Below are 16361 nucleotides of genomic sequence, written 5' to 3' on the forward strand. Positions count from 1 at the left end.
AAATGAGTTGGGTTGGGTTGGCTCACTAAGTGACCAATCCATGGTGGGTCGGGTCAGGTCGGGTCGGATAGTCCGTTTTGACAGCTCTAAGAATAAATCATTTGAACAACTGAAAGATAGAGATGACCACTATAAACAAAACTAACTAATAAGAGGACCAAAATATGTATTAAGCGAAAATTAAATAATTAGATAATTTTTATCTAAAAAAATTAAATAATTTATTTATTTAAAAATAAGGTTAGTTATCTTTTTAATATTTTTTTACAAATATATATATATATATATATATATATATATATATATTTTTTTTTTTTTTTTTTTTTTTATTGATGTGAAAATAAATCCCCGGAACTCCGTATACTTTAGCTATTGGTTTTTCCTTTTACCCAAAACACACTTCATGCTCGTCTCTTCTGTTGTTTGAATTTGAGTTCGAATTTGATTTGGACGAGGTTGGAGTTTTGTAATTTGTCTGGGTTCTGAAACTGGTAGTCTTCTGAATTAGGGTTTAAGTTTTACACCCAGAGATGGGCAGCCCCTCGAAGAAGAATGAAACTAAGGGGTTTTTCTCCGCCATGTCTTCCATCTTCACCAACGCTATGCATCGATCAGTCAATGGGTACTTCGTTTTCATCATCCCTTCCTTATTTCACCTCCAAAAAAAAAATGTCAACTGTAAATGTCTATTTCGCATCCTTTGTTTCAACTTTCAAGTAGCATTTGATGATTGCATTTATAGTGTGAAAATAAAAAGTGATCCCCCGTTATTAGAGTAATTTAAATGCTTTTCCTGGATTCTACAACTAGCCACTTAGGATATTGCATTCTTACAACACTACAATTTCAGTCTATTCTAGCGGTGTCAAAGTACCTGTCAATTTTCTCACTAGGATTTGCAACGATATGGAGCGGAATTTAAGCTTATTTACATGATTCTGTTTTTGTTTCCAGGCTTCTTGGATATGAAGGTGTGGAAGTCATTAATCCAGATGGAGGTAAAGAAGATGCAGAGGAGGAAGCAGAGAGAGGAAGATGGAAACAAGAGGTGCTTATTTAGTTTTATTTATTTATTTATTTCTTGTTGTTTCTAGCGTTGTTATATTTCCAGCTCCCTGTTTGGACATTTAAATTGCTGTTGGAAATTACTGTTCCCTAAAATTAAATTGTCTGTGTTGTTTGTTCATGATAATGATTCTGACGTATGTTTTGGTTTTGTTCTATTTTCTTCTTCTCTTCTAGCATATGCCTCATTCATTGGTGCTCATATTCTAAACATCTTTTGTATCTTTTTTTCCCTTTGGCTCTTTTATGTAAAGGAAAGAGATGGTTACTGGAAGATGATGCAGAAATATATTGGCTCGGATGTAACATCAATGGTGACACTACCAGTTATTATCTTTGAACCGATGACTATGCTTCAGAAAATGGCCGAGGTCTGCTTACTTTTAGTTTGTCATTGCTGATGGTTTCTTAATTTGTAGTATTAATTGATTGATTTTAAATTGTTTGAACTAGTTGATGGAGTACTCCTACTTGTTAGATCAGGCAGATGAATCAGAGGATCCATACATGCGGTTAGTTTATGCAAGTGAGTTATTTTCATCCCTTTTTATTTGCTTTTCTAACTTTTTTTGGCCAATCGAACTGAAAATTCTTCCAACAATATAGTTTTTATCAATGATTTATTTTACTGGCCTCAAATATCTTCATCTGAGACTTTTTTGTATTAGTTATTGTTCTTGAATCTTCCAGTTGCACTGGAGTAAGTCTAGGAATGGTTTTCCTAATTATTTCTTCACTGTTGTACTTTATGATAATCATCACAGCATCATGGGCTATATCGGTGTACTTTGCTTACCAACGAACCTGGAAGCCTTTTAATCCTATCCTTGGAGAGACTTATGAAATGACTAATCATGGCGGAATTACATTTCTTGCAGAACAGGTATCTATGTGATTCTCGTGGAAACTCTCTGATGCGGCATGCTCTACATTACTTTCTCTTCTTCCTTCTCTCTGTGCATTTGTCTTTGGAATATAGGGTTCTTAAGGACCTTGCAAAAAATTAATTTCTTCTCATGTTTTCTTTTGTGGATTTTGTTATTTCTCTCTCCCTCTCTTTCTTTCTGTAAATAAAATAATTTATTTTAAATTTCAGGTGAGTCATCATCCCCCAATGAGTGCTGGGCATGCTGAGAATGAGCATTTTACATATGATGTGACTTCAAAGTTGAAAACTAAGTTTTTGGGAAATTCTGTTGACGTTTACCCTGTTGGAAGGTAACAGTTATATTGCAGTTGCTTAGTAGATTTCCTCTGTTATATCATTTTTTTTGTTACTGTTGTTGTTTTGTATCACTCTAAGTCCCAACTTTGATTGTTCGCCAATGGCACTCTTAATGAAAGAGTTTCGAAGACATCTCTATGATGTGAAGATATTTAATGTATTTTCAAGCTGGGTTGAGACATTTATGGGGGGTTATTTGATGAATATGCATATTTGTTCCAAGCTATTTATAATACTTGTTGGATTTGTTATAAACTTAAATGTAGTAGCTGTTGTGGGTATGTCTAGCCATTGGAGTCTATGTAGTTAATGAGTTAGCCGTTTTTGTCTATTTTGACTACAATGGTAAGAAAATTATAGGTTTATAAATTGTATGGTTGATTACATGAATGAAACAACAAGAGGTGAATCAAGCTTTTTCAGAAGAGAGGTTTGTTGTCTACAAAGTGGTATCAATAGCCTGTTAGCTTGAGTGTCTGAATGGAAAAAAAAAGCTAGAGAGAGCTTGAGTGTTTGAAAAAGAGAGAGTGAGATGATCAGTCTTACAAATAGTGTGTGCTTGCCCAAGTTGACAAAGGTGGTCAACTATGACAAGTGGAGTCTCCAAATGAAACCCTTCTTGGTTCTCAAGACAACTGGGAGGTGGTGGAAAATGGTCACGAAGAGCCAACGAACACCACGAATTGGTCGAATGCTCAGATGAACGTGTTGAAAGTAGCACGCGTGAAGAACAAGGTAGCCCTTTACATATTGTATGGAGCTATTGACGAGTCCGACTTTGAGAAGATTGTAAGTGCCAAATCTTCAAAAGAAGCATGGGATATATCGGAGGCCGGGGGATGATTGAGTGAAATAGGAGACAGAAGGAGTAGCCGAGTACATAACGGGTTAAAATTGTGGCGAATCAACTCAGCAGAAATGGCGAGACATTTCCCTTCAATTGAGTTATGGAGAAGATTCTGAGATCGTTGACAGAGGATTTCAAGAATGTGTTGTGGGCGATTAAGGAGTCCAAGGAACTATCGACGCTCACGGTTGAAGGGAGAGGCTCAAAACACTCAAGGTAGAGGACGATATTGAGGCAATAGAGGAAGTGGTCACTCCAACCTGTCTTTGGCATTTCAAGGTTGATAGTGAGCCTTGCGCCTGGGCTTGGTGCCTGTGAAGGAAGCAAACCACTGTGATAATAGATCTATGTTTTTGGATTTTGGGTATTTTCCTGGTTGGTTGTTGTTTGAGAATGCAAGGTGATGAAGGAAATTGGTAGGTGAATGTGTCTCTAAGTGCTCCACGTGACGCTTAAAGGTATGAAGATTATGGAATTGAAGACTCATGATCTCTTGGTGAATGGAAGTGAAGATGGGATGAGAGAAGTCTTCTAGAGAAAGAAATAAAAAAAAAAAACTCTTTGTTTCAACATTGTACCTCTATTTCACCATTGTTCCTTAGCCTCCATTCTTAATGTGTATTTAGCTTTGCATATTGTAGCAGTTGTGATGTTCCTGATGACTCGTGTCATTTATTTACAAGTCTCCAAGGAGAGTCGGTGCTATCAGCTGATTAACACCAAGGAATTTCAACACCAAAGTAATGGGTTGAAGGTTGTTCATGGCATGAGGGGGGAGTCTATTTCTGGTAAGATTCAGAATCTTAGTCAAACAATTTCACCAGCCCCTTGTCATATATGTTTTTGGATGCTTTGATGAATAAAGGAGACCATTATGACCTTCCACCTTCACAGTTTGTCATCGACATGTCGTCATTTTCGTCGTTCGTTGTGAGGGGGAGTATGTTTCAGCCACTGCAGGCTCCATCACTTAGTGATGGCAATCCCTGCAGCTTGGTAGCTTTCAGCCACTACAAGCTCCATCAGTCAGTGATGGCAATTTAGTCCCTGTAGTTTGTCACTTTTAGCCACTGCAAGCCCCATTCTTACTTGATAGCAATCGAGTCTCTGCAGACTTTTGATGGAAATCTCCTTTATCAAAGTCATCCTAGTTGAAGGTTCATGGTGCTAGTTGAAGTTATGTGGTTGTCCATTGTTGTCCAATATTATTCAACATAAGTTTATGTGAGTTCTTCAATCTGTGTTTTGCACTTTTGCTATCTGCTGACCATGGTTTGTTGCACACTCTTGAAGACGGGTCCTATATTTCAAGAGGAGTCTCTTTGGCTATGCTGGATTGTGAGTCCAATTTGGTTTATAGACATTCTTCCTCGATGGTTTGAAGCATACATGCATCTTGTTCTAAGATGAAGTTCCCAAGTTCCTAACGAGATCTCAAATTGAGTTTATCTATTCCAAGCTTGATTCATACAATCTGTATACTCCAGCTTGAGGGGGAATATTAGAATATTTACCCTATTTATCATCATTATATTGTGTCTAGGGTTACCCTATTTATCATCATTATATTGTGTCTAGGGTTACCCTATTTATCATCATTATATTGTGTCTAGGGTTACCCTATTTATCATCATTATATTGTGTCTAGGGTTACCCTATTTATCATCATTATATTGTGTCTAGGGTTATCCTATTTATCATGTACTTTTGTATCAAAAAATTTTTATAAATAAAATGAGAGTGAGAGAGATCTTACAAGCCCTCGAGAATTATTTTACGGTTTCAATCTCAAGTAGTACAACGGTAAGAAAATTCTAGGTCTATAAATTGTATTGTTGATTGCATGAATAAAACGCGGTGAATCAGGTTTTTTCACAAGAGAGGTTTGTTGTCTACAATACTTTCTTCTAAGGATCTCCCTATGAGTCAGCGTAGGTTCCTTAGTGGTACAGTATATAGCTATGCAGGAAAATGATTCTTGATTTAATACTAGTTCTGGTCTGAATTGTTCTGTTCTATTGTTATTTTCTATTTTAAAAGAACTTGTATGTTTTCAGAACGCGTGTGACTCTTAAGAGAGATGGTGTAATCTTGGATCTGGTGCCACCTCCTACAAAGGTTAACAACCTCATATTTGGCCGTACTTGGATTGATTCGCCTGGGGAAATGATAATGACTAATCTGACAACTGGAGACAAAGCTGTACTATATTTTCAACCATGTGGATGGTTTGGGTCTGTATCATTTCTGTTTCTACTTTCTTAAGAAGCAATTAATACCTTTATAATTAGTTTGTAGCAGTTGTAATTGGATTTAGATTTCAACATATGAGCAATTTGTTAGTTTATTCTATTACAGCTTTCACTTCAATGTTTAATGACATTGAAATTATTTTCTTGGTAACGTGGCATTGAATATTTTTGCTTCACCTGACTATTTGTTTTCATTGACCACTAGTTTACTTGAGAAATTTTCCTGTTAAAACTAACATATTTAAAATAATTGTGGGGCCTGAATTTTTTCTGCCTTCATTTAGGATTTCTATATTTTACTTCGTCTTTCTCTACTCAGCTGTTTAGGTATCTTGCTTTTGTCAAAATATCTAACCTTTAATTGGACGATCTATTTCTTGATTTGTCATAGTGCCGGTCGATACGAAGTGGATGGATATATCTATAATTCATCCGAGGAGCCTAAAATATTAATGACTGGGAAGTGGAACGAGTCAATGAGTTATCAACAGTGTGATTCAGAAGGAGAGCCTCTCCCAAACACAGAATTGAAAGAGGTGATTTTTCAATAAAAAGTCTTCAGAATGAACTTGAGATTATTTGCAATTAATGTTCATGGTAACTTTTCTTCAAAAACTAGGCATCTTGGTCTTAATGTTTGATGATGAATAACACCTTTGAAACTTTAGTCTTTTACCAAGTTGAATAGCATCACGTGATTCACGTAGCCGATCTCATGTAGAGGGAGAAGCCTTCGTTGTTGTACTGTTTGAGGATAAAGTGATGGTCTATCTTGTTACACTTGGTTTAGGTTAGAGTTGTCGTGACCAATGCAAATGGCCATAGTTCTACCCAGTTTAGGAACTTTCACAAGGCAAGAGTGCATGGGGAACCATGTGAATATTGTTGATCCATCAACCCTCAGCTCCTGAAAAGAAGAAAACAACAACTGTCTTTTCTCCCCACTTCCATCAAGCAAAAAAGTGGTGACATTGAACTCAATTTTTTTTAACTATTTCTGTTAGTTTACTATGCTTGTGCTCTTTGTTTTTTAAGAAACATAGGTTTACGCTGGAAATTCTGCACCTATCTTTAAAATGCTATTCTTTTGAAGAAACCTCATGATTTAATGCAAGAAGACACTAATATATTCTAGTATATTGGGTCGGTTTCTAGTACATATCTGTTGACAAATGCATATAATCCATTGAAATCCAGCTTTTTAGTCTTATTTATTAATTCTTTTGTTAGAAATTATAACCATTGCAATGAATAATCTCAGATGTCACTTTGGTTAAGAAATAAGTTTGCACTTATACTTTACTGTTATATTGATTGGTGAGGACACTAATACCTTAAAGTTCCTGATCATTTTCCTTGGCATATCCACTGATTTTGTTCTGCAGGTTTGGCATGTTGCTGATGTTCCAAAGAATGACAAATTTCAGTATACACATTTTGCTCATAAAATAAACAGCTTTGACACTGCCCCTAGAAAGTTGTTGGCATCAGACTCTCGTCTACGCCCAGATAGATATGCACTTGAGATGGGTGATCTGTCAAAATCCGGGGCAGAAAAGAGCAGGTTCTTTACGCTTTCTTTTATTCCTCCTGTCCCTCTGTGTCCAAAAAATTAGCAGAGCATTTTAGAAGCGCTAATACTTAATATAAATAAAAGTAACAGACAACAGTCAACATAATCTTTATTTGGGGGTTTGGTTTTAATTGATCATTCTGTGGCCTTACGTATTGTTATACCCTGCCCTGGAAACTAGAACCATTCTGTATTCTCTTGAGATTTTTTTAGGCTTCTCTGTTACCGTCAACCCCTTTTTCTCAGATAGAAATGGGTTTTTGAGTTTCACAGATCACCAAAGAAATTTGGTTAAATGATTCCCAGGTTATTTATCCTTCACTTGTTTCCTTTCAGTTTGGAGGAGAGGCAGCGTGCTGAAAAGAGAACCCGAGAAGAAAAAGGCCATAAGTTCGTGCCTAGATGGTTTGATTTAACTGAAGAAGTGACACCAACTCCTTGGGGTGATTTGGAAATTTATCAATATAATGGTAAATACATTGAACATCGGGCTGCTGCAGATAACTTGGGAAGCATTGATGATTGTGATGTTAAATCAATTGAATTCAATCCATGGCAGTATGGTAATTTGGCCACGGAATGAATCGGTTTCTATTTACCTTTGGTTTTCGGATGCTGCAGTTGGTTCATGTAACATTGTATTGATACTAAGAACAAATCTAATTTTATTTTGGTTTTGTTGGCTTGTGATTATTGTAATATCCGCAGAACATTAGTATTTTGATTCTCCCACAGATACAATTTTTTTGTTTTTGCATGGATGATGGCCGGCCGTAGCCCGTGAGGGTTACCTTGATTGAACTTGTATATATCCGTTGCTGTCCAGTGGTGTTTTTGCTAGTGTCAAACATGCAAGATATTCCAGCTTTTTCTTAATAATTTGCTTGGGGGCAAAACAGTTAGACCACACACTCCTCTCTTCCAACCCCATACCCCAAAAGAAAGGGTAAGATTCGCAATTCTTAATAATTAAACAGAACAAGTATATATGATATTTGCGGCATGAATTTGAAGCCTGTGACATGCTTTGCACTTTAAGACCAATATGCATATCATCTGAGTATGTGATTCCTACGCTCATTTTGGTAGCCAGAAGAATTTGGGGAAGAGAGGGAAAGTGCCCTTGTTTCCCGGTTAGGATCAGATCAAGAGTGCAAGTGCCCTTCCCTCTTTTTAGATTTGAGAAATTATTGTTGTAAATTAATTTTGTATTTTTTTTACATATACTTGATTGAGATAAAGAAGGAATTATAAAAGGTTGGGGGTAGAAATATTACAGCTATTTATTGTCAGCCTTTTCTTTTCTATGTAAGGGAAGAGAAAGAATTCACCTCTTTCTTTATTATAATGACCTTTATCATCATTGTCTGAAACTAATATTAATTAAATTGCGATGAATCACATCCTTGACTATTTTGATCAATTAAATGCAATATTTTTCGCAGCACATCTTTTAAGATCATAAATTAGGTATTCGCATGAACTTTTGATAGTGCATATGTTCACTTGGTCCCCACACGACTTTTTCATTACTGTTTTCACCATTGCCTTGTCTGATTCGACGATAGGTTGATTTGTACGCACTACCCCCAAAAAGGTGCACTCTCTTGAACACATGATACTGTATCCTGTGTCTGGTTTTCCTTTTTGCTTGTTTTGAATTTGGCATAGTTTTGTAACACAAAAGTTTCCAGAAATCTTAATTTACACGTCGCTTTTCTGAATTGGGTTTTTAAACTTGAATTTAACTCGTTTAAGTTTATAAACATGAATTCAAAAATGCACTTAGTGGTGTAATACTAACCACTTGATCCTCAAGTTTTCTTCTTTCACCCTTTTTCCTGGTGGGTGTGACTGAGATCTGAATGTGACTTGTACGTCAAGTAAATTACATTCAAGTTACGTGACCTTTAATCTCCATCCAACTACTCACTTGATCCCTAGCTTTCACTTCCAAACTTCTCCCGATCATTGTTACTTGTTTTTTCCCACTTTTCTTTTCTCTAACTCACTTCGTTTTACTCCATCGCCATGTCAGTTCACAGGTCACGGTCACACTTTTGACTGTCCTTCCTGTACTCATTTTCTGACTTCTTAAAATCAATAATTTTTATAGACAACTCCCATCATCATTATCTTACTCAATTTTATTTATATTTTTAATACACTTTTTCATGTTCAATATATATTTTCAATACACTTTATTTTGGTTGTCTTCTCTGGGACATGAGTTATTCTTTGGATTCAAATTTCACACAGATCTGTAACTAATGATTCAACTGTGGCATGAACATGATGTTTAATACAAGACAAAAACACAGAGGTTTTTGTTTTCCAGCTTTCTTGGGGAAGGAATATGGATTCCTTTGCCTTCAATCAAATTAGCAAGAAGTGGCATAACACACGCCATCTCTTTCGTGGGCCACCTTGCATTTCCTCTCATCACGTGCCCTTACCCTTTTCTAACCCAATTCAATTCCTAAAGGACAAATCCTTTTCAGTTTTTTCCTTCTTTTTTTTTTCTAACACACAATTCTTTGCTAAGGATAATGTTTACACTAACGTCGTAGAATTACTTCAACAAAGTATAATACTATTGTTTTCTTTGAAGTGAAAGAATGAACCTTAAAACTTGTCAAAACTTAACATAGTCGGTGCATTGAGAGAAATATCAATTTGTTATGTACTTGAACTGAAATCTTATTGACGTTGTATTATTTTAGTAAATTTCTTCTCACTAAACCTAACAAATCAAAAACTAAATTTTTATATATGTTATGCACAAACATTTGATTGGTTAAGAATAATAACTTGTTGTGTTATATTGTAAGACAGCAACATGTGTTGCATTGCAAGTTTGCTTGTTTGGTTGAACTAACTTTCTCCAAAGTTATCAATGCTTGGTTTGGTTTTGCATCTGTTTCTGACTTAACCATTTCTAATGTAACTCATAACACCACCTATCTCATACTTGTAAGAGAAAAATAAAACTATATTTAGCTACATTATATGTAAATATGGTTGTTTAACCTTTTTTTCTGTACCTACCTGATTTTCAATGACTCTACCATCTTACCTTGAAAGGGATCTTGCGAGTGTGTTACTAAACAGAGATAAACTCAAATTTTTCCTAAACAAGTTTGTCCATTATGACACTGACGTCACATTATCTCTAAAACATAAAAAATACAGATGACAAAAAGAAAATAGAGGTGGTGACGTGGATGATATGATATGAGACACTTTTTTGGCTAGAATGAAACAAAGGACGTGGTTCGGCCACTGCCACGCTGCCACGTGTAACGATAACCCAAGTCTTTCTCTTGAGACCTACACGTGTCCACATCACGGAGCAATAATATTTAATATTTTGTCACCCTAGTTTTTCTTATATTCTGCTACAGTCAAAATCATCACTTTTAATATCATTAAATAATACATTGTATTTGAAACAGTACAAAGCATTATTACACTATAAGGACGTATTGACAGAGATTCCTTAAACGCCGTTTATCACCCAGAACGCCTTCTTATTGGTGTTGAAATTGAAAATGATATAAATGATAACGAGTGTACCAAATCTCTACCCTCTACATTACATTACTTAGTTTCTTAATTTATATTCCATGGATTATCAGAAATGAATATAATAAAAGGTTTGTTTTTTGTCCATACAAATACTATCTTTAGCACAGAAAACCGGGTAATAATATGCATGACAAAAAAGTATGAGTATCACGCTTCTCTCACCCACTCACTAAATCTCATATTATTATATATATCTATAATATTATATGCAACATATTAATACATTACTAATTAATTATTTTATTATTATTACACTGTGAAGTCTAATTCAAATGACAGGCATAATAATGGAAATAAATAAATAAGTTGCGGAATTTTGCAATTACTTACTTACCTTCCCATAGCTTTTCACCTTTAACCTGCGATATCCCGTGGAGTTAACTGCGATAACCGGCACACCCGGTGGACGGGTTGGTCATATAGTGCTTTGGGGGTTTAAGCAAAGGATGGAAAACTTTATCAGAGGGTTTTGGGATTCAAAGCAACAAATTGTTTTCTTTTTCTTTTCAATTTAGTTTCTTGAGACAAAAACAAACTGAATCATGAGATAAATTGCTTCTGTGATGAAAAACTAGTGTTGTTGATTTTGTTGGTTCACTTCGAAATTCGGAATTCGCCGATCTTACATTCGCCGGAATTCGCTTCTTCCGGTGGAAATTCGGTTCTGTGAAGGAAAACAGGTAAGGATGTTTTGTTTCACCGAAAGTTTTTATGACAGTGATTTTGATTGCCGGACGATGAAATTAATGGGAGATTATGTCGTATGGTTATGTTGAAATATCTTTACTCGAGTTGAATTTCCGTTTTTCTTTGGGATTTGGGTTTTGCTTGTTTCTTTAAGATCGGTCTTGCTTCGTTGTTTCAGATCCCTACTACGGTATCTTTTTTGAAATTTTCTGACTTTTCCCGTGAACCTATCTGAAATCTCTGAAATATCGTTTGGTTTTGCTTCTTCCTTGATTTTAGCGTATGGTGTCTTAATATGAGCTGAATTGTTTTGTAAAGACTATATATATCTTCTTCTGAATCTGTTTTCGTTGTGTGATCATCTGTATTTCTTCCTTTATCATCAACGTGCCCGGATCTGGTGAAAGTTACTTAATTGACTTCTCTGGGTTTGGCATATGAAGGGAGTAATTTTTTACTCTGAAAGATTGCGTTGCAATTAATGGTATTTGCCGAATCTAGTTTTTTGTTATTGCAATTATTCTGTTGTCTCTCTATGATATGTTCCCAAATCTTGGAAGGGAAACGCGCACTCTTTTTTTTTTTTTAATTACTTTTAATGACTATGGTCTTAAAAGTTTGTTTTTTTTTTTTTTTTCCTTTTTAAAGAAACGAACCTGTTTTTGAGATGCCCCACCGGATATACCCTCACACCTAAGCATTGTATAGTTATAAGGGAACGGTGGGACTATTTAATTCGTAGTCTTTCTCTTAGATGTTTACTCTATCATTCTAGACTAAATTCAGTAATGTAAAACCTTGTACAATACTTATTATTTACTTTTACAGGTAGTGAAACTGCAATGCATCTGATCTTTTACTTATAAGGGAAGGGTTTCCTCAGGCTTTCAAACTGTGGCTGGTTTAATCGAGCAAGAAGAAAACTGCTCATTTATCGGATAGTGGGTCTTGGATTGCTGAATATCTGTGCTTGATCAGTCGGTTTTGGCATGGTTTCTAAGATATGGTCCTACAGAACAGGATAGAGTACGGATTTAATGGCTACCAGGCTCCTGCCATGCCCCGAGCTTCTCGCTCAGTTAGGGTAAATTTGTTCTGCTTCTTATGGGGGCCTGGTTAATACTTTCAATTTACTTAAGATTTCATGAATCAATATTTATATTTGTTTTGTTAAAATGTTTCATAGAGGAGGGCTATATTTCAAAGAGCGGAAGACAAGCAAAAGTGTTCATTTGACTTATTGGCCACCGTAGCTGGTAAACTATTACAAGAGAGAGAGAATGCAGCCATTTCTAGTGATACATTATCAAATAAGGATCAGTGTAGATTTGTCAAAGATTGCCATGATGCAAATAAACCATCCAAATCCGAGCTTTCTGACGAAGGAAATTGTGACAAAAAAAGTTTGAATGAATTCCCACATCCTTCAATTGATGTCCATGCAAAGATTGCTTCTACAGTAACAAGTTCTAGTTGCATAGAGAGGTTCATTGCAAAAAAATTGGTGGATGGAAATAGCCATATAAAAATGGAGAATGTTACTAGCGAAGTCAACTTAGATTCTTCGGGTTATCCAAAGGAAAGTCAGTTCAAGATAGATGGCGATACAGGTAAAGGAAAGGATGGGATGCATGAGTTGGAGAAGATACCCATTGGCAGTGGGATTGAGATGTACAGTTTTGGGGATACGCTGGATGTAAACCCTCCTGCGTTGATCAGTTTAGGTGGCAGTGCCAAATTGTCTGGGTATAATGATAGGATTCCCTGTAGCTTGTTGTCCAAAGGTTGTGACAATGTACCAGTAGTTAGTAGAGATGATGACGAAAACTCTTCTGGGTGTACTCACCCTGTTAATACTAAAACCAAGGCTTTTAGGCCGAAGAATTGTATAGATGATAGTGGAATAAGTAAAAGACTGGCTTCTAACTTTCAGAAAGTTGCTCAAAAGCCGAAGTATGACACACTTTCTAACCGTGGTGAGTTCATGCTTATGGCATGAGATTAATTTAACCTTTATCTTTCTTTGCTTGTTCACTGTTTTTTTTAATTCGAAACGTGCTAATTTTAGATGGAATTTGGAAGAAAACTTACCACAATCAGAGGAAGTGCAATAAACGCCAAATTTCTCAGATGAATATTCCTTTCAAAAAGAGGAAGCTTTTTAATTATAAGTCTGTCTCAAATTCTAGTGGATTTACCAGAAGTGGGGGAATTTATTATTCACCCAAGAATTGTAGTAATCCGGATGCTTGTGACTCAATTCCCGGGATGCACAGAGGTTTTACACATTCCCTCTATGTGGCTTCCTACTTACAGTTTGATTTTTGCTTCACCACTGTATTTAAGGATCTCCTGGAATATTTGTTTAAATAAGTTTCAAATCTTTGATGCAGACCCTGGAATTCCATCCTTGGAAGCATGTCAACACCAGATGTCTCGACGAATAGGTTCTCATGGTATGAGAAGATTGAGGGAGCAGTTCTTTATGTATTCTTTGACTTGATCAGTATCTTCAAAGCGGTTCTTACATGTAAACTTCTTTCTTTTAACCAGTGAAGCTTAGGATCAAGTCATTTAGAGTGCCAGAGCTTTTTATAGAGGTTCCAGAAACTGCAACAATTGGGTCCTTGAAGGTGTAATAATTTATGTATTTGGCCATCTACATACCATTCTCGCATTTCTAGATGTTCGCGAGGAATGGCATCTGTGTAATTTATAAGTGGCATTTACATTTTAGGAATCCATTCCAGTTGCATGTTTCTTCCATCACAAGCTCAGTTTGCTGTATTTCTTATAGCATTTTGGTCTGCAGAGGACAGTAATGGATGCAGTGACTGCTGTACTCGGAGGTGAATTGCATATTGGTGTTTTTCTCCAGGGAAAGAAAGTTAGGGATGATAGTAAAACACTACTTCAAACTGGAATTTCTCATCATAACCAGTTTGATGCTTTGGGTTTCACCTTGGAGCCTAATTCTTCACAAAGCCTACCGATTGTATGTGCTGCACATTCTCCCTGTCCCGGTGCTGACGTAACTCCGCCTGTATTAAGGTAGTGATAAACGTTCAAATGAAGTTGTATGGTAGGAACTGGGATTGTCCGTTAGGTTCCTAAGTATTTGTGCTCGAACACACTTCACTCCAGTGGACTTTGTATTTTCTCTTAGAAATGAGGTGTTTATATACTTGATTCAATTATTCTAGTACCATTGGCATGTTTTTGTATGAACTGTTATTCATACTGTCATCGTATAAATATTATTTAGTTTTATGTTTCTGAAAATTATTGTCAGGTGTCCCTCTAGTCCAGTTGTAATTCATCAGAGCATTCAAGGCAATTCTGACACGTTACCTGAGCATCAAGTAACAAGTTTTGGTAGCCAATTTGAAAGTGATAATGATTCGGCACCTTCTCCTGCTAACACTTCTGTTGACAAAGGTATGGAAGATTCCAAAGAATTGGTTACTGTTCTTGAAAAGGGTAGGGAGGAACTAGCTATGGTATCTGTACCCCAGAAGCCAAGGCGATCAGAAATGGTACAGCGCCGAATCCGTAGGCCTTTCTCTGTAGATGAAGTAGAAGCACTGGTTCAAGCAGTTGAAAAACTAGGAACCGGAAGGTAAGATATACATGAGACTTTGTCTTGACAATAATATTTTCTTTTCCATAAGCTGGCCAGACAATAATATTTAGTGGGTCATGTTTGTTCTAGTACTCCATCCTGTTGCTAGTGTGAGGGCGTGCGGATAATAGTCGTCTGTATTTTCAGTGACTGGATTCTGGGAGAAATTTCCTCTTACAATCCCTATTTGTTGTGTTTCTTTTTTTCTTGTGAAAAAATATAATCAGGTGGCGTGATGTTAAGCTTTGTGCTTTCGATAATGCTAAGCATCGGACATATGTGGATTTGAAGGTAAAAGCATGTGATCCTTTTTTGCTTGGAAACTGGAGTACTGTACATGCTATGTAAATGACTCTTAAAACATGTTTAACCAGACATTACCTGCTTGTGTAGTGCTCTTTCCCGATAGCATGTCTTATCTTTTAAATAGATTTTTTATGTATAAAAGCTGGAGGCTTTTAAATGTTTTGGGCCCTATAATTTCTACACATTCAGGTTTTGATTCTTAATTAATCCCCATAGTTTATTATTTGATGTTTAATCATAGATCCTTGGAAGTTTCATTCGTTTGGACTTTATTTCATATACAAGTTGTTATCTTCTTAGGTATTGGTCTTTATTTCCACTAAAAAACTAATCCCGTATAGTTTCCGTGTATTTTAGGTAGCAAGACCCACAAAACTAAAAATATGGCTATTGATATTCAGAAAAGTTAATCATAAAAATCAAAACCTAATGAGATACAAACTATAGCGTCCAAAATCCTAATCTAACCAAAACTTTGTTATTCCTCATGTTTCTGCTTTTTTTTTTGTTTTTTAAAAAAGCTACTGCAAGATATTGATAGAATCTAAGAAAAGATGAAGACCATTTTGATAATGATGGACTTTTGGTTTCCTTACTGAGCAGGCATGGCAGAAAAATATTTTACACGTGATTTTGGGGTTGTTGCAGGATAAATGGAAAACACTAGTGCACACGGCCAGAATATCCCCACAGCAAAGAAGGGGTGAACCTGTTCCCCAAGAACTTTTGGACAGGGTTCTAGTGGCCCACGCATATTGGTCCCATCAGCAGAATAAGCAGCAGCAGAAGCAGCATCAGGAAACTGAAACCGTCTTCTCCTTCAATCGTAAGGGGCAAGGGTTGTCATCAGTCAGTGGCCATGTGGATGAGAGTGTTTTGGTTTCTGACTTTTGTTGTTAGTGTCCTTTTCTTTTTGCTTTCAATAAATATTTATGAAGTCTACCTGTTAATAAACCATGTAAAAAGTGATGATGTCAAGGTACAAAAGAACAGGTCTCGGTTCCTGTAAAATTATCTCTGCTCCTCATGTGGATCTTTCCCTGCGTGGAGATTGCTTCTTGTAAATGCTTGATGTAATAAAGTGCTCCCTAACACAATTCTTTTCACTGTAAATTTTTAATTGCTGTTGTGCAAAATCGTTATGCTTTTACTTCTTGATAGATGAAATTCACTTTTGCAATTTACCTATCTAATTT

The 16361-nt window shown here is 36.1% G+C and overlaps 2 protein-coding genes across 3 annotated transcripts; both read left to right on the forward strand.

Annotated features, from left to right (window-relative positions):
- The first annotated feature begins 363 nt into the window (after window positions 1–363).
- Window positions 364–7810, forward strand: LOC108319652 (oxysterol-binding protein-related protein 3C). Its single transcript, XM_017550859.2, has 10 exons — window positions 364–622; window positions 955–1048; window positions 1320–1436; window positions 1519–1591; window positions 1830–1948; window positions 2162–2283; window positions 5195–5371; window positions 5781–5925; window positions 6775–6953; window positions 7299–7810. The coding sequence occupies exons 1-10, from the start codon at window positions 531–533 to the stop codon at window positions 7543–7545; spliced, it is 1365 nt and encodes a 454-aa protein (XP_017406348.1). The 5' UTR covers window positions 364–530; the 3' UTR covers window positions 7546–7810.
- A 3141-nt stretch (window positions 7811–10951) lies between these two features.
- Window positions 10952–16271, forward strand: LOC108319635 (telomere repeat-binding protein 5). 2 transcript variants are annotated; one of them, XM_017550832.2, is made up of 10 exons: window positions 10953–11230; window positions 12066–12321; window positions 12424–13213; window positions 13306–13515; window positions 13631–13693; window positions 13791–13870; window positions 14050–14288; window positions 14530–14856; window positions 15087–15150; window positions 15814–16271. In XM_017550832.2, exons 2-10 carry the CDS (start codon window positions 12241–12243, stop codon window positions 16063–16065), a joined length of 2106 nt encoding a protein of 701 aa, XP_017406321.1. In that variant the 5' UTR covers window positions 10953–11230; window positions 12066–12240; the 3' UTR covers window positions 16066–16271. The 2 variants fall into 2 exon arrangements, with proteins under 2 accessions (XP_052734545.1, XP_017406321.1); XM_052878585.1 differs by lacking the exon at window positions 13306–13515 and having other exon boundaries at window positions 10952–11230.
- Window positions 16272–16361: the final 90 nt, after the last annotated feature.

The sequence above is a fragment of the Vigna angularis genome, chromosome 5 (assembly GCF_016808095.1).
Source record: "Vigna angularis cultivar LongXiaoDou No.4 chromosome 5, ASM1680809v1, whole genome shotgun sequence".
NCBI lineage: Eukaryota > Viridiplantae > Streptophyta > Magnoliopsida > Fabales > Fabaceae > Vigna > Vigna angularis.

Coding starts and splice junctions, on each gene's coding strand:
- LOC108319652 (XM_017550859.2), top strand. CDS start 531: ATGGGCAGCCCCTCGAAGAAGAATGAAACTAAGGGGTTTTTCTCCGCC. Junction 2,284..5,194: donor GACGTTTACCCTGTTGGAAG/GTAACAGTTATA, acceptor GTATGTTTTCAG/AACGCGTGTGACTCTTAAGA. Junction 6,954..7,298: donor TCCGGGGCAGAAAAGAGCAG/GTTCTTTACGCT, acceptor GTTTCCTTTCAG/TTTGGAGGAGAGGCAGCGTG.
- LOC108319635 (XM_017550832.2), top strand. CDS start 12,241: ATGGTCCTACAGAACAGGATAGAGTACGGATTTAATGGCTACCAGGCT. Junction 13,214..13,305: donor TGACACACTTTCTAACCGTG/GTGAGTTCATGC, acceptor TGCTAATTTTAG/ATGGAATTTGGAAGAAAACT. Junction 13,871..14,049: donor CAACAATTGGGTCCTTGAAG/GTGTAATAATTT, acceptor TTTGGTCTGCAG/AGGACAGTAATGGATGCAGT.